Below are 25,241 nucleotides of genomic sequence, written 5' to 3'. Positions count from 1 at the left end.
TTTAACTGTTTGCTGAACCTTAGATAACAAATATGCATTTGCAAATACTATACCTGAAGGTTCGCTATTCCAACAGGCTCATTGATGTGCTTATCTCCACCACATCTCCAATGATAGTTCCCCGGATTTCTTAGCACAAGATTGTCACAATCCCTGTCACTGTAAGCTATGCGATACCTCTCTAAATTTTCTTCTGCCAATGTACGGAATGTTACACCTCCAATACGAGATGCAGTATTCTAAAAAGCAATATTAATAGAATCAAATATGAACGAGTTTATACAGCACATAAAACCTTAATGCTAATTTCAGCGCTAATATATAAAAAACAGGTGGGGTTTTTCTTATTTGTGTTCATTAAAGCACTGGGCATTAGACAGGTGGACTTATAATAGACAAGTGGGCTGCCAAGCTGACTTGAAAGTTTGATTCTAGATTATTGAGAAAATCATCAATTGTAAACTATAATTTTATTAATACTATCATACAGATAAGATATAGCCCTCCATACTGTAAGTTAGAGGTCCATTGAATTCTTCGAGACATTTTATTGGTCAGAAGGTTTGGAAAAGTTGAGAAATACTGCAATAGAGCAATCTATAACTCAAGCAACTGTGTAAAAAAAAATGAATAAACATTACACATCATTACCTTGAAGCAGAAATCCACTACCTCTTGGCTCAATCCTACAGCTTCAAATATCTGTGCACCTTTGTAACTTTGCAAAGTAGAAATGCCCATTTTGGCCATCACCTTAAATGAAAATCAGCCAATCATTAAATTGGGAAATACCACAAAATAAAAATTGATCCACTACAAAGCTTGATCAGCAAATAACTTGAATTAATGAAGAGATACTTATACACCCTATTCAATTATCAGGTAGGTGTTCCAACCTGTGAAATATTCATAATATCCTGCATTTCATGCATGTAGCCATTTATCTATTTTTTTTGTTTAGACATTAAATATGTAAGCTTACATATCAGACTTTTTTATACTTTTGTGTGTGTGTGGTAACACAAATTGTATTAACACATATGTAGAATACATTTTTTAAATAAAGTTCTATTGTTCCTCAATGAAGACAATTGCAGAAATTGCTGATCAGTAATAAAGAGTGAATCTTATACAGTTCACAATGGGGGGGGGGGGGGAAAAGACATAACAAATGCTATTTTCAAAATGATTATAAATTCAAATTTACTTTTGCTATTCCTCTTTCTGTTGCTTCAACATAATTTTGATATATGTCTTCTTCTGTGAGTTTTGGATCAATTATGCCTTCTGACTGAAGCTCAATCATGCTTTCAAACACAAGATAAGGACAAATTGCATCAGCACCATACCCCAGCAACACACACATGTGGTGGACTAACCTAAAGAAAAGAAAAAAATAGATTGGATTGATAAAAATGTTTTGGTTTGATGCACAGCATGCATAACATGATTACAAATCATAAAATTAAATTATGAATTTCCTTTCGCAGTTTTGTCCCATTTTCAAATATTAAATCTAAGAGTAAAGAATATAGTCACGCCATCTACTTTCCTCTAATGCAGTAAGGAATTTTGCTGTCATCTTTCAACTAATAAAAGAATTTTGAAAACTGTCTGAGCTAGTCTTGAATCCGAAACCACAAGAAACCATCTTTTACTCTTGTAGAAATGCTATGTTGCCTGCTTCCTCCCAGCACATGAACAGGATGATGTAGGAAATCTCATTATCATATTTCGATTAATTAATTGTTATAAATGATGCATAGTTTTAGCTATGGCACCTATAGCCTTACGAGTCAATGAACAGTCGATTTGGTGCAGGATATCCAATATAAGAAAATTCAATCTTAGTTTTTTGCGATTCATGATTATTATATAATGCTTACCTGGCTTCTCCTGTTTCCAAAATCAATCCAATTTTCATTCTTTGTTTTTCTCCTATTAAGTGATGATGAACTGCACCCAACGCAAGTAATGCACTGAAATTTAAATACATTTATTAGAACCCCTGAAAATGATTATTAAATAGAGAAAATTTGACAATTTTGTGATCATAATCATACTTTTCAGAGAAATCACACACACAGAAACATACCTCACAGGAATATGGTCTCTTCCGGCTTTCCGGTCAGATAGGACAATCAAACTGAATCCTTCTTGAGCAGCTTCCAATGCTTCGGAACGAATTCTGTGAAGTGCAGGAACTAACCCATCTGCAGCTTCATCAGCTGGATACACTATATCAATAACTTTTGTCTAAAAAAATTATTTATGAGAAGGAATTTAGGAAAGTGACACCGTGATATATACTTTCAAAATATACTTCAAAATTGTACTTTATTATTTATAAAATGGTTTAAATTTATTTGTAATTAGTGTTGTGACTATAAATAGGCAAAGATAAAAAAATTTGACACTTAAAGTTTTATACAGCAGCTCATCCCTGAAAAGTCATGTAAAACAAAGATCTACAGAAAACAAAGCTCAAGCAACAAGGTACTGTCTGATTTAAACCTTACTTTCCATCCCTTGTACTTGGTAGTTTTTATGACTTCAATGTTTTTCAATGAGAGAATCGGTTGATCCAACCACAGACGGCAGCACTGCTTGGCACTTGGCTCTAAAATATTTGCTGCTGGTCCGATCGGACAAGCCTATTTAAAGCAAGATTTCATGTACAGGATGATTATTATAAATGATATTTAGAATTTTATTTATACAAACGAAAAAAAAAAAAATTTCTGTGCAATTGGTATGTATACTTACTAATGACATGACGATTCGTTCACGAAATGGATCAATGGGTGGATTGGTAACCTGAGCGAACAACTGCTTGAAATACTCATAAATCAGAGGCTGATATAGTGAAAGACAAGCCAATGGACTATCATTACCCATGGAGCCTAATGCCTCCTTCCTGTAAAAATTTCATGAAAGGCATTCAATCAAAAATATAATTACAAAAAAAAAAGACCAACAGAAAACCGACTTGATAAATATATCGATGAATAAATGTTATCTGGCAGTGTCAAACCATGTTATCACAAAGTTGCTTAACATGAAATTCCTGTCTAAAAGGAATTATTGGTCTCGTCAATCTCAATTGTGATATGTTAAATATACTTAAAACAAATTTTTTTAAATAAGAGATCATTTTTGACAGGAAAGGGTCTTTTAGCCTGAAGAGAAAAATATGGCTTCAGTTTTTCAAAAGCAAACACATTAGGGAAATTCCTAGAGAGAAGAAAATGCTTCCTATCTTCTGAACAATTTGGCAGGATTTAAAAATTTTTGAAACTGCATTATAAAGAATATAAGCAGGAAACTATTGCAGACTGTATAAAAAAAACAACTCAATGGCAAAACTTTGGTATAAATAAAAAATTTTTGTTGAGAAAAAAAATTTGTAAAAAATGGTTTAAATAAATTAATTCAATGAATTACTTTTCTATAATTTATATTAAATTCTGAGCAAAGAGAGCATTCTCTTTACTTTTCAAGTCTCAAGTCGTAACAAGCACATTATGCTAATGTTGAAGGAAATATACAGATAATACACACATATAAAAAAATTATAAAATACACAATCATGATCTTAATAAATTACTGCTTCATGGTGACAAAAGTTGCTTACTTTGTGTCAACCATGGGAACAAGCAACATGTTGATTGTTTCAATAGTATAAGCAAATAGAGCTAGTCGCCTGTCTTCCACAGCTTGACTAGTGGTTCGCCTAAGTGGGTCAAATTTTCTGTGATGAGAAGCATGTTCAAACTCGATCTCATGGGCAGTATGCATATCCTGCACAGTAAACTGAAAAAGAAATATAAAGTCCTAAATATACACATTTATCGGGTGTCCAAAAAAAATGAAGCAGAAATTAACTTTTAACAAAATTAGTGACATGACGAAATAAAGCATTTTGGTTGTGTATGAATCTTCTTTTAAAAACTCTTTTACATCACTGACATATATATCACAAAATTACATATAATTTGATTTAATAAATCATTATTCTGTTTGTTTATTGTATATGAATAAACTAACAGAATATAGAAATGCAAATTAACAAAAGAGAACATGTGAGGAATTTCTTAATTATTCTACAAAATTTCGGACCTCAAGTTCCAGAAGAATTTAAAAAAATTTATCACTCATTTACTTCAAAAATACTTTGTTCAAGTTTCATTACAAGATCAGCCAGTAAATGAAGCATATTCTGCATCAAAAACTATGGCTGAAGAAAATGCACTTGAACAGCACTCCGAAATTTGTGATTTTATAGAAAGATGATTCAATATTGTCCAAGACAAACAATATTAACAATTTACTATAAGGAATGGATCATAAATGTTCCAGTAGTTTACCATTTCTTTTAGCCAATCTCCCAATGGTCTCTTAGAAGCGATTTGCAGTTTCAACTCTTCATCCTTAATGAACAATTTTTTTTCAGTGTCAACTAAAAGCATCCTTCCTGGCCGTAACCTTCCCTATGATAAAAATTTTAATTTTTTTTAGGACATGGAGAATACATAGGAAATGAATTGAGCACAAATAGTCATATGAAATTAGTCATGCTACTGAAGACAACTCACTTTTCTTTGTATATTGTCCAAACTGACATCAAGAACACCAACTTCACTAGCCATAATAACATGACCATCTCTTGTCAAGTAATATCTAGATGGACGGAGTCCATTTCTGTCAAGTATAGCTCCAATAAGTCGACCATCAGAGAATGTCAACAGAGCTGCAAAAAAAAGTTTTTTTAAAACAAGGACATGGAAAATCCTACTGGATGACATATTTTTTATACAGCCTACTATATTTTATGGAATCAAGAGTATAATAATCAAGTAATTATATACTCTTATTAATAATTTATCAAAATTGAATACACTAACATTTGATGCTTTACTTATCCATTCAACAAAGTAATATTGTATAAATCAGTTACCATGAAAACGTTTTTCCACACTAAACAGAGATATCATTAGAAAATAAAAACCCCAACAAAAATAGGCAAATATTAACATAATTAATCATGCAAACACACAGCGAAGTCTTGCAACGATTTCTTTGAAAAATGTATCCAAAAAATTTAAAAAACTGACAAATATTTAAGCACAAGAAAGAAAATATTTGAGAAGCATACACAAAAGTAAAACTTCCAAACATGCACATTGTAACATTCAACATATTAAAATAAGCAGAATATAAAAAATTAGCCCTTGAATTAAATATATTTTTTTGTCATTGACCTTGGATATTTTCTCTCAACCCACTTATAATTAAAAATATGTAAATGTAACAATTGTTTAAGTTGTTCTGCATATACTTTATATATATGAGATGTTATAATATATTTATTCTCACAATGGAAGTTAAATAAGACAACAAAGATTATTTACCAGGACCATCCCAAGGCTCCATTACACAACCGCTCCACTGATAAAAATGTTTCTTGTCAACATGCATATGGGGATCGTTTTGCCAGGCCTCTGGTACCATGGTCATGACAGCCTGAAAAAAAAGTAGGACTTAATACGAATCATGGTGCACTTCTGAAAATTAAATCAAAAAATATCAAGCCCATATAAAAAAAGTTTGGTTTGATTCATACGAAAGGCTTTGTACAAAATATTCATTCGTATAGTAAATAAAATTTTCTTTTGTTGTTGCAAAATTAACTGGTTTGTACTTGAATGTCCAGAAAAATTTGAGTAAAGTGTATAAAAAGTGATAAAAAACGATTAGAAATGAAAAAGACTGATCAACACGACACATATTACAGTGTCCCGAGGAGTTTTTCTTTACTAGGGTTGTTAATAAATTGAATACCTTACCCCCAGGGGTCATGAACTCTAACACAATTGACACTGTTTAAAAATTGTTTAGTGATACAATGTTAAATTGATTATGAACGAGAACATAACAAAAGCTTTAATAAACATCCTGCAGAGACATATATAACCATGACAACAGAGCTGACATTTCAATGCCATACTGTTGCCATTCCACGACTTGTTATACATCTTCAACATCTTCCTCTCTAGAGGAAAACCATAAGTTTCTTATAATTTGTGAGAGTAAGTCAGCCTGGATGGAGACTTTACCAGACGACCCGATCTTGTGACCATGTAAGATCCATATCCCGGGTTGTCTGTGATGACAGGCCTGCTACCTGTTTCTGTGGTGTTAGAACATGGCATTGGGGTTATACCTCATCCTTGGTTGCTGGAGATTTAGGACCACTTCTTTCTGGCTTGTACTCAGGCTCTTGCATCTCAGGTAGGGATGCCACATTGTCTTGGTGGTGACAGGCTGGTTGTGAAGCTGTTTGCTTGATTTCCATATCTTGTTGGACATGTGGTTTAATGAATTTTCTGCTTCTCAACGTGGAGCCCTCATTTGTACGGATCTCATACGGACACGAACTGATCTGTTTTGTTATGCAGGCTTCTTCCCAAATCAGTCTCTTGTGTAGAGGGTTCCGTTGTCACACTGAAGCACCAGGATGCTATGACGCAAGGTTTTGTGATGCTATTATGTTGCTGAGTCATCTCATTCCGCCTTTCTAGCAACTTTGCACGGACTTCAGGCAGAGTGAATTGTAAACACTGGCTACTGGCCGGCAGGCTCGTCTGTGAGCCGCTGTGGTGTTCGAGTGGTCACAGTGACGGACTCTCATCGCAAGGACCCGGGTTCGAGCTCCACCCGTCGTGACAGTGGTGGTTGGCTGAAGTTAGTTTTCTGTGGTTCCCAACTTCGAGGAGCGAATGCGAGCCAATCTCCCTGTTAAAAGGTCTAGCCACAAAGAGCAACAGGCCTACAAACAGTACAAATATTGTCACTACACATCACTCACTTCCGAGATATAGATGGCAGCACTGAAAAATCATACACAACACTAGATACGCACTCAGACTGTTAGGTACACACACTTACAATTCGGCACAACTCACTAGGTAGTAAATTGCATATGGCAATAGACCTGAGTTGTGCTTGGTTTGAAAAAAAAAAAAAGCTCGTCCGTGAAGGTCTCCCAAAGATCCTTTGTGTTGGTCTGCACCTACGTTGACCATCTGGTGTGTTACATTGAGCTAATAAGCCAAGGTATGGTCTTCGCCCTGAGCAAGCACACTTTTTAAAGACTGATTTCACAATTTTAACAGCAGATTCCACCTGACCACTGGAACAGCTGTTCCCCGGGTTTCACATGAAATGACGAAAGTCCCAGCTATTTGCAGAGTCTAGGAACTGTTTGTTCTTGAATTGTGGACCATCATCTGTGATAAGAATGCAAGGAATTCTGTGCCAAGCAAAATGATGCACAATTTGTGAATTACTGTGCTAGCTAGAGTATTTTGCAAGAAGTCTATTCCTATGAATTGCTAAAGTAATCTACCAAGACCAAGTAATTTTGCTCTTTTAGCTGAAAAATATCGGCACCCAGTTTAAGCCACGTACCAGGAGGAATCTCATGGGCTATCATCATTGGAGTTGGCTGGGATGGTGCGAAGGCAGTACATGTGCTACATGACTCGACATATTGCAGAGTATCTCCGGACATGCTCGACCAGAAGACAACTTCTCTCGCTTGTCTGAGACATGCATTTATACCATGGAAAAACAAAAGATGACAAGAATTGTCTGGGCCCTGTCTGCCCCACCCTTGTGGAGGCCATGGTCACCCTTCTTTAAAGCAGACTTTTTTTTGTCCCACCGTTGTCATATTACTGTATTCATATATATATTGCCATTTCTTGTGATAGTATCCAGGGCCAGCTCTGGACATTTTTCAAGTGTAGGTGCCAAATGTCACAGTCAATGTTTATTTTGTTGATTAAAAAAATAAAATAAATAAATCACCCTTCCTCATGAATTGCCACCCTGAAAATCGGCTCCTTTTGGTTGGTGCCTTCTGCGGAAGCATAGTTCCAACACCATCTATAGCAGAAGGTCTCCTCGCGAAGCTCGGGACGTCACTGAAGGTCATCTCACCTATAGCCATTTTTTTCTTCATTTCAGCTCAAAGTGTTCGTGGCACTACAATGTGGTCTCTTCTCACAATGCCATTGGAAATAGCAAATTCATCTTGATATGGAAAATACGCCACTGCTGCGGCACTGATACTTAGTCTATACTTAACCAAACACCAACTCTGGCCATATTGCTATATTGCAATTTACTGCCATTAGTGAGATGGGTTGGAAGTGAAGGCGCTGTCTATCAGTGGTCACCTCGAGTTCGTTAGGGGAAAATATCTTATCTATACCCTCCCTTGAGTTCGAACCCAAGACCCTGACAACAACCTTAAGGATGGTAAACAAACATCTTACCACCATGCCACCCGGGCACTGATACTGATACTTAGTCTCTGGCCAACCTTCCAATATAAGGCGTTTAACTTCCTGCAAAGTAGAATCACTCCATGCTGTTGCATGATAGGTAGGTAATGGTCAGATACTGGTAAGAAGCTGATGTTTTCAATCAAATCCACCACATCTGCTATATGATGGAGTTGAGGAAGTGATTCCCTTGAAGGAGATCTAGAAACAGCGTCTGCTACAGGAATTTGCTTTCCGGGAATGAATCTCAAGTTGAAGTCATAGTGTCTTGCTCTTAGCAAAAGAGATTGTAATTGCCCTGGTGCTTTAAACAAAGGTTTAGACACAATAGCCACCAGCAGCTTGTGGTCGCTGTTGACTGTGACATTTCGTCCATAAATGTAATGGAATTTTTTCAAGACTCACAACTACTGCTACAGTTCTTTTTCAATGCCGCTGTGATGGTCGAGTGGTCATAGTGACAGACTTGCGTTGCAAGGTCCTGGGTTCAAACCCCACCGTTGCCACAGTGGTGGTCAGCTGAAGTTGGTTTTCTGTGGTTTCCAACTTCAAGGCGCGAATGCGAGCCGATCTCCCCTTTAAAGTTTAGCCACAGAGAGCAACAGACCTACAAACAGTACAAATGTAATTCAATCATAACACATCACTCACTTCACTTCTGAAATATAGATGGCGGCACTGAAAAATCAAACAACACTATATACACATTCAGACTGTTAGGTACACACACAGTTACACTTCTGGCAGAACTCACTAAGTAGTAAATCACCCATAGATGGTGATAGACCCATGCTCGGTTTGAAAGAAAAAAAAAGAAAGTTCTTTTTCAATTTGTGCATACCAGCATTCGGTCTCTGACAGGGATCTGCTTGCGAATGCAATTGGTTCATCCATCTGGAACATTGCAGCTCCTATTCCATAATCACTTGCATCACATTCCAGTGTGACATAATGGGTCCCTAAGAGCTGCATAGTGTATGTTTTGTCTTTTGTTCTGTTGTCTTTATTTTATTTTGTATATTTGTATTCATGTATTTATGTGTGCTGTTTTGAACTGAATTAAAAAAAAAAAAAAGGTTGCCAGCATTGTATGATCAACCAACACTATTGCCTCAATCGCATTAAAGGCTGCTTTTTGTGAAGGACCTCAGTTGAACATAATCTCAGAATTCAGAAGGTTGTGCAGTGGTTCAGCAATATGACAGAGGGTAGGTATGTACCTTCCTAAAAAATTCACCATACCTATAAATCTCCTTAGCTCGGTGATTGAGGTTGGGTCTGGAAAGTTTTCTATAGCTGCTATCTTTTTTTGGATCTGGGTTGATGCCATCTTTCGACAACCCGTGTCTTAAAAATGATAGCTGGAGTGCTTTATACTCTAACTTGTTAAGTTTAATTCCTTTTTCTATGCATCTGCGTAGAAAAGATCTAAATCTTCGGTCATGTTCTGCTTCTCCTCTGTCGTGTAGGATATCAGCTCCTGCTATGACACCTTCTAAGACCATCAGAAGTTTGTGTATATGTCTCTGAAAGATTTCTGGAGCCACCTTGATGCCAAATGGGAGTCTGCACCAACAGAAGTGTCCCAATGGAGTTTGAAATGTTGTTGGAAGTGATGACTCTTCGTCTAGTATCACATACAGAAAATCCCATTGAAGATCACATTTTGTGAATATGTCAGACCCTGCCAGTTCATGTTCATGCAACACATCATCTATGGTTGAAAGGGTGTAATGTTCTCTTTTAAGAGCCTTGTTGAGGTGAAGAGGATCAATGCAAAGTCTCATCAAATCAAAGATTCATCTCGTTTAGGCACTATCACAAACTGATTCACTCAGCTGGTTGGGTCCACTACTCGCTGATCCACTACTTGATGATCCCTGGCTCCATGAGGAGGTACAACTCTTGTCAGAGTTTTTCTTTGAGAGCAATAGGTGGCTTTCAAGGAAAAGAGACCACAGACATGACTTCTGGATTCACTTTGAGCTTGACTTGTCTTGGAAATTTGCTGACTGCTTTGGCAAAATGCTTTCCAGTTCTGGCTCCAATGTAACATTGGCAACTCTGATGAAATTGCTGTGTTGCACAGATATCAAATTCATGGCCTCACATGTGGGAAGCCCTAGAAATGGCAACAATTCTTGTTAGACTAAAACAAAGTCCACTGTGTGTCGCAACCCAGTCTTAGGGTTATGTACCTCTGCTTTATTTGATTCGCTTGCAATAAGTTCCAAATTATTCCACATTTTCAGTTTGCGACGAGATGGCAAAACATTTGCATTTGGTGCTACTTTTGACCTGGATAATAGGTTGATGGACGCCTGTGTCTAACTGGAAAACCACTTTTCATCTGTTGACATGGAGAACACACTTTGCAGAATGCGGATTTACCAAAGACACAAATTCTATATCTTCTTCCAGTTCAGGATAAGTCTCATCCGGATCGTGCCCAATTTGCCAGATCCGTTTAGCTTTGGATGATCTTGTGGCTTGTATCTGGCCCCTTGCTATACATGCACACAGTCTAAAATGATTAGCTCTGTTGCATTTTTGCACATGTGCTTCCATGCACGACAAGATTCCTTTCTCATTGGATGCTCAAGCCCACAATATTTGTATTCATAGCTTTTTGACCTTTTAAGACCTTGCAAAACTGATGGGTTTTATGACTGCATGTACCTCAGCAGGTGAATGCAGGATTGTACTCTCATGTGTGGCTTTGTGTGCCATTTTACAAACATCAATGCATTTCTCAAGCGATAGAGACCTGTGCTTAACAAGTTCTACATAAGTATTCAAATCTTGGATTCTGACAACCATTGTATCTCTAAGTAGCGAGTTCTTACATTTGTCGCAGTGACCACATACTTTAATCTGGCTTCTGAGTTATTGAATCTGAGTTAAGAAGTTATCGAATGACTCACCTTTGTTTTGGCTTCTTTTATTGAAGAGGGCCCTTCTCTTACGTCTCGTTCGTCTATCCGATCGCGAAAGCTTCAAACTTCTCCAAAATCTCAGACACCTTTCGATCATCTTCGGACACAAAATCCAGACCACCTTAGAGTCACATGGTGTCATCTAAGCATGAGAGAAAAAGCGCTACTCAATATGGTGCCAGCTGGTCGTCCAGTTGACAAAGGGTGAGGTAGTTGCTCCACCTTCAACGAAATAACTTCCAATTCGCTGCAGGTTCTTCTCAGAATGCTAGATTTGGTAGCTGCAAACCGTGTACAGGCGGCGGCTGGCAGCTAATCGGTTCACTCTGTGCTGCTTCATTCATGCTGAAGCAATTGGGCTTCTCCCCTGCTCTAAGATGAAGTTACAACACCGCTGCCACTATGTTGAGTGATACGATGTTACATTGATTACGAACGAGAACATAAACTTTAATAAGCATCCTACTGAGACATATATGACCATGACAACCGAGCGGACATTTGAATGCTATACTGTTGCCATTCCGTGACTTGTAATAATAATGATAATAAATTAATAACATCTTCAACAAAAATGACCTGAACCATTTTGAAAAGCTCTTTGTTCATTAGATAAAGGATTTATCAAATAGTTTTGTGACAACATGCTGAATCTTTTTCAAGTAGACTTTAATTAGAACTATATTAATTGTTATTCGATTGAAAGAATTTACTTAAAATTATTTGCTATCTTTAGAGTTAATAGCAATTTGAAATTTGTAAAAAAATAAAAGTAAAAATGTGCTGATTTGATAATTATATGAGGGGTTTCTTAATTATATGAAATTTCAAATCATTATACTGATTGAAATAAACATATTATAATTTGGTTAATGCATATATAAATAAACCACAAAATGAAATGCATCTCATAAATATAACAAGATTGACTTGCCTCTGGCAGGGATCGCTGTCCAGCCATGACTAAGAATTCTAAGACATTGTCAGCACATCCAGAATCAGAGAGGTTTGGTTCAACAACAGGATAAAGTTTATGCAGTTCATCCTTGAAAAGATGGCTCTCCATAACGCCTTCACGGGCACTCATCAAATTTATATTACCCCTGAGTGTATTGATTTCACCATTGTGAGCAAGCATCCTACGGGGGAAAGAATTTAATTATTTTATCTGCAATTTTAATTAAAAAAAAATTGGAACATATACTTATAATATGGACATCAATGTAATTAAAATTACAGAATTAAAAACTTTCATCAGATTAACATTATAATTCCTATCAATCCTGATTTGAAAGTTTGATATTAAAATACAGTGTATCATATATGGTTTTGCTGCCTGTGGGCTAAGCAAATTTTACTGCTCTCCTCAGTTCCAATGCCTGTGATCAGATATTATCCAAATTTGTTGACCATCTGAACTTACTTCTCTGGGTTATAGTCTGCTCATACCCTACCCCCCCCCCCAGTAAATACTTTTGTTCAGAGAGTTTACAGATAGTGGTAATTAAAAATTTGCTCCCAATATCCTTGAATAGCAAAAACAATAAAAAAAATAATAACTGCAACAAACTGTATATGATACTTCTCCTGGTATATACCATTATTGCAGAAAAGACAACTATACAGGCAAGCTTAATTTTACAGCAGAGATCCCCAAGCTTATTTGACCAATTCTTAAAAGACATTTTCCTCAGCATTTCCCTGGATGCACTGAAATCCAGATATCTTCCCCATATATGCACTGAAAACTGTACTTTTGCTGCCTCAGAAGATGCCTGTACAGTTTACCCATATAGTTTGGCAGTAAGCGTGGTAAGGAAACCCATAGCTACCATGTTGTACACGTAGATACTAATCCCTAGATCAGTAGTTGCCAACTTTTCAGACTTTTTGGACTACTGAAATAGCAATTTTGAATTCCATAATTCATTAATCTCATGATTTTGAATACTGCAGATCTCTCACATGAAATTTTTAAAGGGTAAAACATCTTTAAAGTAATAAACCAATTCTATTTACTTTAATGCACTTGTTTTATGTTTCCACTGACTTCTATGTTGGTGGTACAAAGTCAAATAAACAAAATTATAAAGGTAAATTTTTATAGTGAAGTCCCCATAGGAAAACCATAGATGTTGAAAACGAAACAAAGGTTTAAGTATCTCAAAAATTCAGATTTTTTTTCTCTTGTATTAATACACCGCTGTATTTTTTAAAGAAGGGAGCATGATAAAATGTAGCAGCAGAGGACATTATGTGTAATGATAGTATATATTTCCACATAACTCATTTCTTCATATTAGGCACTTTACAATTTTTTTTCCATTATAATCAACAATAGTGGATTTTCAAAACAGGAGTTGGGTTGTCAAGTTGATCACTATAAGGAAAGTTCAAATAATTTTACAACAAAATTGCTCACAAGAGAGGATGTTGCAAAAAAAAAAAAAAAAAAAAAAAAAAAGTACAGTAAAGAACAAACATATGAAATAAATAGTTTTCAAATGCTTAAAATTATTTACCTCAGTGGATGAGCCCTTTCCCAACTAGGAAAAGTATTTGTTGAAAACCTAGCATGGACTAGTGCCAAGTAGGTCTCGAATGCAGGATTGGTTAAATCTTTGAAATAACCCCACAACTGCTCAGATGTCAGCTGACCCTATATAAATGAATAATTGAAAAACAAAAGAATCTATACATCAGAAAATAACTGCAATCGCATTTAAAGTTAATCACAAAATGCCAAAAAAGAAGTTCATTAAAGCGTTAAGGAACAGTTCATATGTGGGTGAATAAGAAACTGCTCTAAAAACTTTGAAACATTGAAATGAATTTGAAACAATTCAGTCATGTGGAAATGAAAATGTAAAATATTACAAAACACAGAAAAATACATTTTTTAAATGCTAGTTTTAGATGTCATAATAAAACTAAAATATTAACGGAATCATCCAATAGCAAAATACTATTTGCATCAAGACAGTATTATACAGTAAAAACCCTCTTAACGAACACTCCTCTGTTGCAGTCACTCCTCTTTTACGGGCAAATAATTTCCCCTTGCATAATAAATGTAGGCCTATGCATTTCGAACCCCTGATTAACAGTTACCACCTCTTTTACGGGCAAATTTATTTGGCCCCATTGGTGTCCACAAAAGAGAGGTTTTACTGTATATACCAGCAAAGAATAATTTCTTGTTTATCCCCAGAACCAGAGAATGACACACAAACTCCAAAAAAAATTTAGGCATTGGGCATTTTAAATTTTGCAAAAAAGAAATAGACACACTTTTTTTTGTTCTTTAGTGTTTGATTTAGGAAATGAACAAACAAATTTTAGGGGAGCCAATACTAATTTTTAATCGCCATAGCAATTTAAGGCTGGGGATTTATACCTTCCCCACAACACAATACAGCAGAACCTGTATGAAACAATTTTAAGAAACCAAAATTATATTCCTTTTTACACAGGTGTCTGTTTCAGAAAGGTGCACACAGAAGTACTGATAATCACGATGGGAACTATATTTTGATTCTATTCAAGGCAGGTCTTCATTACATACAATGTCTGCCTTAGACATGTTACGCTGTAGTTGCTCTTTCCAGAAGGCATTTTAATGTGTGATTGGAGAATCATACTGACTATGTGAAAATATTTTGTGATTATGTTTTCAAAGTTATAATTTCACGAATAAGTTGAGTTTAAATAGCAGATCAATGTGAATTAATGCCATAAATGCACTCAGAACACACATATACAGATTTGCTTGAATCTCCACAGAGGAATATGTATGGGGTGCATGTACACAGGGCTATCTTAAGAACATCATGGGCCCTGGACCAAGTGGTTTTTCTGAGGCCCTACTTAGCAAATTTAAAAAAAATTTAATTAGATCTCCTTTTTTGTGAAGCCCTGTACAGCTAAATAGTAGTTGGTGGTCGTGATTTTTGAAAAGAAAACCATTACCTTGTAAACAACTGTATCAGCAGATAGACTGCATATATAAAAGCGAAGATCCGAGGAAGGAACCTTGTGAGTTGCATACTTCCTAAGCACAAAAATCTATAAAGAAAAAACAAAAATTTAGAAATAAACACCAAAAAAAAAAAAAAAAAAAAATCGATCATTAATAATGAAAGGTTGGTGGGGGATAAAAGATTCTTCAATAAACAATTTAAACTTAATCATCAATGCCTAGTCCATGAAACTCTTTGCAGTAAAGGCCAACCAACCAATGCCAGCCTCGTCAATCATCCTGAAATAGCTTTGTGGCCAGCAGACTTCATTAAAAGTTGAAAGAACTTATCTCAAGAATGAAAACCCATAGCTCTCACATACATGAACAGGACCCTAAAGGCGTGTTTATATGAGGCAGGGGAAGAGCTAAAATTTAGTTAACTATTAAAGACATAAGTCGTCAAGTACTTTAGAATGTTGCATACATTCCAAACCTTGAAACAAAGATTTAGTTGGTAAGTCAATAAGTGGTTAAACAGATAAATAATCAATTTTTATTTATTTTTGATTAATTAGATACTATGTGCATGTGGGACAGCCTCATATTATCCAATGAACATTCACCACTTGACTACTTACATTGAAACAGATTTTAGAGCACTCTACTTAAAATTTAATTACTACTTGTTTACTTAATTCATGTAAACAGACCTTCAGATTGGGATTTATAGTGACCATTTAAACTCCATTGAACCTCTGTCACCAAGTTTACTCAGTATTTCCCAAAGTGGGCAATATAGTCCACTGGGGGGCAACGATGATGCAATGGTCCAGGAGGGGGTGGGGAAACTTCTGGTACAACATAGAATCATATGCGTTGGTTCAAGTTGAGATAGATGAGAAAAAAAAATTCGGAAGAAGGGTTGAGATGGAACAAAAAGTTTAGGAACCTCTGCTCAATATCATTGACAAAAGTTTCTGTTAGGTCAAAATGGCCCTACCACACCACTTGTGTAAGGCTTTTTTTGTCTGATGGCTGGAGTGTGTTCAGATCCAAATGACATCTCGGAAGAGCATCAGTTTTCTCGATAACAGCTTGAAATTAATTGTGAAACATCGAATACGTGAGGTTGAGTGTGAGGATAGTGCTGTTAGAGAATTGTACGCAAGATCTGTGCGATCAACATGTCGTGTTGTTTGCCAATACTGTGTCTCCGACTTTGAATAAGACTAACTTTTTGGTGCTGGTGAGAATATGCTAAATGCGATTTAAATTTTTAAATTTTGTTTTCTGAGTATATTTTAGCCATATCTGTTCAGTTTTTAATCATGAAAACTGTGTTTAAAAAATTTAATGTATAATTAAAAAAAAAGAAAAAAAAGTCATGTATCCTTCCATTTCTTTCGAATGTGCATCTTGGCAAAAGATCGAGAAAAATAGGCCTAATTACAGAAATTTGAAAAATTTAGTGACTTAATTCAGGGATTCTCACCTTTTTCCACCCGTGGCACCCCTTTAACTCTTATTCGCAGCTCCCCCAAAGTAACAAAGAGAACAATTTTGAAAAAATCCTTTGTCAGGGCATCGCAGAGCTGCGGCTCTGACAACGGATTGACAAACACTGTTGGAGGTTGGCGGTGCACAAGGGCATCACATCACAGAAGTTTGAGAACCCGACTTGATAGATTTATGAAGTCATGTCATGGGCAGAGATACAGGGTAGGGCGAGTTCAGCATCAAAGGTGAAGCTGACTGATCTAATGTATTTGCGTATATATGAATTGCCATCATCGTGCCCCAAACACTCAAGTCTACCTCCACCCATGAGTCATGTAAAAAACCCATTGCTTTTATGAAAACTTTCTTTGTTGATTTTTCATTAAATGCATTAACACTTGCTGCAGTCAAAATGGCACCACAAAGCCAGTTATGAACAGAATGCCATTCAACATTAAAGACACCTGGTTAGGAGAGAGAGAGAGAACCCTTCTTTTACAATCATAAATTTATGATGTAAAATATCTTCAAAATAGAAAGCTGGTCCTCAAGCTCCCAGACTGGAGCCCCTCCCCACGCCCTGTGGGGTAGGATCACAGACCCCCCCCCCACCTCATGTAATACAGTCGAACCCCGTTATAACGAACGCCAAGAGACCGGAGAGATCACTTCGAAAAACGAAATTTCGTTATAAAGGAATTCCAGGTTACCTAGCATTGTTCCTATGTAAACTTGTTTGGGGGATTAGAAAAGTATTCGTTAAAACACGATTTTCGCTATAATGGTATTCGGTAAAACGGGATTCGACTGTACAACGTGCTGATACAGTACTCGAAATTTATATGCAACAAATAGAATAATTTATTACGAAAAAAATTTTCGTTGACGACATTTAATAAATACAAACTTTGTTATATTTACCTCACAGTCACCTACCTTTTTAAACCCGGCAGGGCCTCAGTGAAGCGGGTCCCATCCCCTTTTCCAGTAAATTCATAGCTTTAACAATAAAGTTTATTTATCCGGGAGCTCCACCCCCCCCCCCCCAAATCCTCTAGGATCAAAGCCGCTTGAAAGATATTGCAGCTTTGTCTAGGATGGAGCTCTTTCTTATTGGGGGGGGGGGAGCACTACTAGGGAGAGGACCTACATTTGAAAGAGCCCTTCAGTTTCCAAACAAATAATTCTCCCACTGAATTCCGTATTTTAACATTTCATCAGGACGCCTTTGGCTTTTTGTTGACATTTGTGTTTTTTTTTAAGTTGTACAAGATGCATTAGCTCAAAAAAAAAACTTGAGCCAATTCAACTATATAGCATTAAAAGTTATGAATACTTCTCCGTAAATAGAGACAAATTTATTATTCCGCTTTGAATACATCATTAACATTAAGATATTATGAAGAATCGCAGTCAAAGCCGTCCATTACTTTTCTTTAAATTTCACCCAAATACGGTGTGTAAATTGGTCCTCCCCGTACGTGAACGTGAATATTTCTGCGTGTTAAGATAACAAATGAGATGCCACCAGGGCCGGATCTTGTATCCTGCGAACTACCAACACCATCTATAGCAGGCGGCCTCCGCGCGATTCTCGTGACGTCACCGAAGGTCATCTCACTTATACAGCCATTTGATATATTACATAAAAGGAGTAAAAACAGACATGCGTCGGGCTGCTATATCCAATGGCTATAGGTGAGGATGACCACCTTCAATGACGTCCCGAGCTTCTCGCTGAGGCCTTCTGCTATAGATGGTGTTGGAACTATGTATCAGCAGAAGGCGCCAACCGAAAGGAGCCAATTTTTAGGGCGGCAATTCATGAGGAAGGGTGATTTTTTTTTATCAACAAAATAACATTCGCCTACACTTGAAAAATGTCCAGAACTGGCCCTGGATACTATCACAAAAAACGGCAATATATATATATATATGAATACAGAAATATGACAACGGTGGGACAAAAAAAAAAGCCGTCCTTAAAAGAAGGGTGGGGCAGACAGGGCCCGGACAATTCTCGTCATCTTTTGTTTTTCCATGCAATAAGTTTACCATAGAGAGGCCCATGAAAAGTCTGGTCGGGAGGCCAGTCGAAAGTCCAAGCCTAGGGCTCCAGGATGTGAAAGGCCACCGGGGGGGGGGGAATGACCGTAAATGAAGAGGACCGTTAAGACGTTTTACTGTATTTTGTGCGCGCAACTCAGAGATCGTTCTTGATGTTGCAAATGGGTTTTATAATTATCAAAATTAAAAAAAAAATTAACTTTTTATACGGCCACCCTATCCTTAAAAACCCAAGTAGAAAGTTGTTGCTTTGTCGGCTCCTGAGGCCAAAAAGAAATTCCACGCTTACAAGTGCAATGTTCGCAGAGATGTTCCGCGGAACACCAGTTGGAAACACGTGTTCTAAAGTAAAAAAAAAAGTTTATATCATAAAATGGACACCCTCCCAAATACCGAAGATGGGCGCGAGATTAAGGTTTTCACGATCCCTGGTATAGTGTGAATTTTTCGAGAAAAAAAAACAAAAATACGATTCATGAGTCATCAAGTAAGAGTACGGCTAACCTGGGAGTCTATGCTTCATGAGCTGAATGACTCTTGGGAAATACTTCTAAATTTAGGGGGAGAGGGGTAAAAAAAATGCCAAGTGATCGTCTCGGAACGTGGGAAAATAGATCGATCCATCTTCGAAATCAATACCAACGAAAGCCCGAAATAAATCAATAAAGAGACCGAGGAGGGGTAAGTATCTCCTATATTGATAGACTATAATGCGAGTTTGGATGACGTGCGAATGGATGCGAGACATCAGCGGGTGGGCAAAGGAGAAGATCGTTGACTTCTTGTTCTGGTTCGTGCTACAAACACTGCTCAAGCAAAACATCGATCGGGTCCCGTCGTTTCTCCACATCCCACGTGGAGCAAACCCCATCCAAAGCGTCGCGAAATGTTACAACCTCGGAACCGACGTTGACGTCAGAGGTGGAAAAAAGAGAAAGTGTCGAGGGAGTCTGATATGGGCGTGGCAACTGTATTTACCGACGGATTACTAAAGGATTTGAAGCTGCTTCTAGGAAATTTGAGGTATAGTGTATAAAGAGACAAACACTCTTTCACCTAAATGACATCTTAAAAGCTAATGAGATTCCACTTTATACCTCTTCCGGCTTTCTGGGAAACGTTAGATCATTTCTTGTTTACTAATTCGTTTCTTTCATACAATTTTGAAATTGCGAGGTAATGAACGAAGAGTGGTATGTTTCAAAACGAATATTCATGGCCCTTCTTTCTCTTAAATCGAATCCGTTATTAGAGAAAGGGTTCACATGTCAATGAAATGTTCGCAGAGATGTTCCGCGGAACACCAGTTGGAAACCCGATATGAATGATGTCAGCGATGTATGGCTCCCATACATCGCTGACATCATTCATATCATATTTAATTTGCAAGAGTGATACCTCGACTAACGGAGTTTTTTTTTTTTTTTTTTGTGAATTTTCGGCCTCCCGGCTAACGGACATTTTCGTTTCACACCATGGCTGTGTTCAGTTAATTTTTACTTCAATCGTCGTCAGACTAACTGCCACTCGATCCCGATTAACTCGGGTCTACCCGGGGAATCTTTTTTAGATGAATCTCTACTTCTCTTTCTTAAATTTTTTGAATCATTTCACATAAAATGAAAAGATTCAACTAATAGAAAATGCATTAAAAAAACACAAAGGAGCTTATATTTTCAGAGAACACGTTCTTTCAAAGCAAGACTTAGCATCAAACTGAACAGTCTGGATATTCTAGTTTATCTTTTCCATCTGCATATATCGGACACCGAAATGCGCTGGCCAAAAATCATAAATAACGGGGACACCTACAAACTCGATTGGGTTGCGTTACATAGTGTAAAGTGCAATGATCTTCAATACCACTTTCTCCTGCAATTCTCATTTATCCAATTTTGAAGCTGTTCATCTCACACAGCCTTCGGTCAGTTATTTTTCTTAGCCCTCTCCTTGATGTTTTAAAAACTTATCTTTAAATTTTTGGCAGCACCTGGAACGAATTTAATGATTTTCCCATAGAAACCAATGGGAAATCGCGTTTCGGCTTACGAAGATTTCGGCTAACGAACGTGATTCTGAAACGAATTATCTTCGTTAGCCGAGGTATCATTGCAATAATATTCGCAAATGGCTCTAAATAAAGTGTTTGTTGGAAGCATAAATTTTTCAAGAAAATTATTTTAGTTTACATTATAAATTTGTGACAAAAAGGTTCTTGTCTTTCTTTGCTTCAAGTACCCCTGGAAATGCGTAGAAGCTTACCCCCCCCCCCCCAGAAATGTATTAGCTGCGTTCCTTTAGAAATGTATAGAAAGCTTGCGTACCCCCATAGTTGGTACATTGTTCCATATATGAAGCTTTGCAGTTTTTACTACCCGTTTTTTCCGCTCACCTTTGAACGGCCCGTTGCGTACCCCATGCCAAGGGTGTTGCTGACAGGGCTCCAGCGCGTAGCTGTGGTGGTCGAGTGGACATAGTATGGACTTGCATCGCGAGGACTAAGGTGGTCTGCGGAAATTGGTTTTTCTGTGGTTACTAACTTCGAAGCATAAATGTGAGCCGATCATCTCTTTAAAAAAGTTCCGCAAAAAAAGAGCAATCAGGCCTACAAAATTTCAAAAATTCACGCATGACTGAAGTAAATATCAACCATTCCATTTGTCCGCTTCCGAATTCGGAAAACAGATGGCAGCATTTGACAAACAACACATTACAAGTATTCCACAGAAGCAAACTTCACGTTAGGCTCACAAACATCTACGCACATTTCGACAGACACCCACTCGTTAGAAGTTCCTCAGAGGAATGTTTACGTACGGTTTAGTAGTAGTCCTGGAAGCATGGGACAACTGCTGTATTTTTTTTGTTTTTCATGCTATAAACTCACTATAGGAGGCCCGTGAAAATTCCGGACTAAGGGCCCTGCTTCAGGATGTGGGATCCAATACGTACCCCTGCCAAGATTGGAATCGAGACACACACACCCCAGGCTGTTTCTCATACATCTTAACGCATGGGCCCTCCCGGGCACCTGAAGGGCAGGAAGAGCCTCCTGAAAATAGGAACTTATCAAATTCCGACAGTGATTATGTATTAGGCAGCAGGTATTTCTAGTTAGGTAAAGCTCCTAGAAAAATCACTGTCCGGAGCCCTGTGTTGCCATTAAGATGGCCCTGCAGCATATGTAATTTTAAAAAAACAAAAACTTATATAAGTTCAGGGGCAGGTGCAATCGTGTAAATCGCCAGGTTAGAAACACCGATTCATGATAGAATTCAGATGGCAATTGCAGAGTTAATTTCTTGTTCAACCTCGCTCTGAAACCCTCCGTTCAGTAGGGGGAATAGGCATGATAAGGTATTTGAAAATACTCGGCGGCTTTTGTTCGGCTAATATATTTAGAAGATTTATAGATCGAATTCGATAGCTTAATTGAAATCTGCCGACATCTAATTTTAAGGTCATATGATGTATCCTTTCCTTGCCCGCACGATTACGGTGCTCACGTAAACCTCATATCAATCGGCACTACTCAAAGAATCCTTTTTGAGCTCACACTTTCAAAGTGATACTACTCGTACATCTTCAATCTCCATCAGTTCCTCGTATTTCTCCCGCCTCACCTTCGTTCTTTATGGGAACAATTTAGTTTTCCAAGGGCACTCATAGGGCGGCACATACCTCAAGAGTCACGGCCAGATCGATCGAATCTTTCCCACGAGCCGTGACAATCGATCAGTACATTTGCGACTTCCGCAAAGGACGGCCCTTTCAACTCCCACGCACTCTTCACTGATGCCGGCAGTGGCTATCCACAAATGGGATATTAATCCTCATAGCTAAGAAAAATGAACTTTTTTTTTTTGTTGTTGAAACATTGCCAAAGCATAAATTATCCGCGTGACCTTTAAGATATTAGATTTCAGTAGCGGTAAGAGTTATAATATCCCTTCCTCACCTGTACATTTTCCTGCGATTGACTAGAACGTTCATTTTCTATCTTTTTACGTATCCCTTTCTTTCATTGCTCCGAGAATAAAAGTGTGTTTTCTCTGACAGTGCATTTTACAAATGCACTATATATATTATCTCCCGAGAAAAAATTTAAAAAGATGTTCTCGAGTGCATTGACTTTTTCAAAAGGGTTAAGTCTGTGGCTTGAAGCCACACTTATCCGAGCAGAGAAAGAAAGGCAGTTAAAATTCGACGAAGAAAAGCATAAGAATTCCAAAAATAGAATTCATTGACATGACAATGAATAAAAGCAATACGGAAACCGGATGTTACTTTGACTTATGGCTCCCCAACAGCAACCAGTACGGCCCTGTGTACCAGTGTTTCTTCAAAATTCGTCTTCCATTCGAAAAAGTCTCTTCGTATAAAGCTTCAACACAATATTTACATAACATGGAAATTCAGGCATTTTCCATTTTCACGTCAAAATATGGAAGCCAGATGGCAGCATCAGTATAAAACGGAACAAGCATAACTCTGGCAACGTAAATACATTAACGTTTCTAAATGTACCAATTCGATAGAAATTCCTCAGAGAATTGAATGTTTACGAGGTGCATTGCACGGTAAAGTAGTAAATAGTGTTTCTCAAAGCGTGCGTCACCGATTGATGCCGTCGCTGTCACATTTATGTGTACTATTCACTGCTGTAAAGTATTCTAGTTCTTTTTGATTCTATTTTTTGGGGTGCTGCGAATAAACCATAAGGGAGAATAAGTCGTGAGGGCAAAAGTTTGGGACCACTGAGGTATACAGATAGATTAACCTTTTGCGGTCCTACGTCGAGGTGGATTTGACATACGATCGCATCAGGAAAAACTATACTTCACTGTTATAGCGGCTCTTTACGATTACGAGAATTCCCTCTGTAAAGTTGGCTTGTCCACAGAACTTATGAGCTCTTCAAAAAACACGAGAGTCAACATACAGGAGCTTTCCTTACTGGAGTTGGGGGGGGGCGGCATTACAAAGTTCGAACTGTACCAACGAAGTACCGAAAAAGCCCCTGGATCACTAAAGGTTAAATAAAACTCGTTCAAGTGGATTTATTAAGACTGATAAAAATATATGCCTGGTGGTTGTGACAAAATTACAGAAGCAAATTTAGAGGGAAGCCAGAAAGCACTTACGTTCATTGAAAGTCAGAAGTCACCATAGGCATTCAGACAAGCATCAAAATTCTCTGAACGCAGATACCCTCCCCGAGTAATAATTTTGGCCAATTCGTTGTCATAAAGATATCGAGATTAAACGATATTGCATATTTTGCTGTGATATGATCCTATTGTACGACAACTATAGTTTTCATTCCTGGCTCTAGGATTCCATTCTATGGAGTTACGGGAGATAACAAAAAAAATCTCCATTAGTTTTCATTAAGGGCGGCGCAATAAAAATATATTTGTTATAAATCCATGTTTTTTTTTAATTTCGCGGAACAGTCTCATAACCATGAGGGGTTTTGCTCGAAATTTAGCGAAACGCTAGAGGAAACTTGCTCTATAGAAATACTTTTTTCCCCCGAATAAATGATGTCGAAACGTGCATTGTACATTCACAAATTATCCCACAAAATTTATTGCGGGGGAGGAATAGTCTCAGCCCCTAGGTTCCGGCGCCCATGATATGAATACATTAATTTACCTTTCTCCGGAAGCTGTCAGGGTCCATGCCTTCTGCGGATATGAAGACTTGCTTCATAAGCGGTTCTGTTGAACGAGCAACAACTCCCAGTATTGAGCTATTCACAGGAACTTTTCGCCAGCATAAAACCTATATACGCGAGAGCCGTACAGTGAATGAGAATAAAATAATATCCTATATATTCATCAATATGTGTGTTAGAAAATTATAATTAGAAAAATGATTTCCTTTCTTTGGTTACCTTAAGGTGGAAATCTTCGACCATCTTTTCAAAGCGTTTCTCTCCAATGGATGCTGTTGATTCATCCAGGAAGATGATTCCAGTGGCGTAATGTCCACGAGGAGGGAGCGCGACACCTAGTTCATCCCTGAAGTATGACAAAATTAAGTTTAAACCATGGCAGCTTCAGTGAGAAAGCGTGGTAAATTACAAAAAAATTTGAAATTAAAAGAACGCGTTCATGATGCATTAGACATAATGAGTGAGGCAAACAGGCTAAATCCCTAATATATGAAAAATTTCCATCTTCTTGTCTATTAAAACTGGTTAAGGGGGTTGGTACTCGCAAATTTTCCAAAAAAAACACATTTCCTAATTTTTCAATTTTTAAATACTATAAAATTTTCTGAGTTTAACTGCGTTGAAGTTTTTGTTATATCTGTATTAAAAATATTTTGAAAGTATTTTTATATAAACTGCTGGCAGGCACTACACATGCTAATATTTTTCAATAATTTTTTTTGTTTTTTAGATAAGGAAAATTTTTTCGA

The 25,241-nt window shown here is 37.3% G+C and overlaps 1 protein-coding gene across 3 annotated transcripts in view; it reads right to left on the bottom strand.

Annotated features, from left to right (window-relative positions):
- LOC149064480 (uncharacterized) overlaps window positions 1-25,241 on the bottom strand; it is a 98,670-nt gene that overhangs the window by 33,153 nt on the left and 40,276 nt on the right. For 2 of the 3 annotated variants that reach the window (XM_089254876.1, XM_089254875.1), the window contains exons 4-19: window positions 24,712-24,838; window positions 24,471-24,599; window positions 15,257-15,352; window positions 13,810-13,946; window positions 12,222-12,426; window positions 5,412-5,523; window positions 4,596-4,750; window positions 4,368-4,490; window positions 3,635-3,813; window positions 2,767-2,917; window positions 2,520-2,654; window positions 2,096-2,256; window positions 1,887-1,979; window positions 1,208-1,379; window positions 652-753; window positions 54-239 (exon numbers count right to left, since the gene is read on the bottom strand). In XM_089254876.1, the coding sequence (XP_089111002.1) occupies window positions 54-239; window positions 652-753; window positions 1,208-1,379; window positions 1,887-1,979; window positions 2,096-2,256; window positions 2,520-2,654; window positions 2,767-2,917; window positions 3,635-3,813; window positions 4,368-4,490; window positions 4,596-4,750; window positions 5,412-5,523; window positions 12,222-12,426; window positions 13,810-13,946; window positions 15,257-15,352; window positions 24,471-24,599; window positions 24,712-24,838 (2,263 nt within the window). Of the gene's footprint in view, window positions 1-53; window positions 240-651; window positions 754-1,207; window positions 1,380-1,886; window positions 1,980-2,095; window positions 2,257-2,519; window positions 2,655-2,766; window positions 2,918-3,634; window positions 3,814-4,367; window positions 4,491-4,595; window positions 4,751-5,411; window positions 5,524-12,221; window positions 12,427-13,809; window positions 13,947-15,256; window positions 15,353-17,681; window positions 17,957-24,470; window positions 24,600-24,711; window positions 24,839-25,241 lie in introns of those variants that run through there. The other variant, XM_089254877.1, reaches the window with a different exon arrangement.

The sequence above is a fragment of the Pholcus phalangioides genome, unplaced genomic scaffold (genome assembly GCF_987345545.1).
Source record: "Pholcus phalangioides strain wild (caught in Gottingen) unplaced genomic scaffold, Ppha-v1.0 ptg000042l_1, whole genome shotgun sequence".
NCBI lineage: Eukaryota > Metazoa > Arthropoda > Arachnida > Araneae > Pholcidae > Pholcus > Pholcus phalangioides.
Note: the sequence above shows the minus strand (reverse complement) of the source record. Positions and strands in the feature narration are given on the sequence as shown.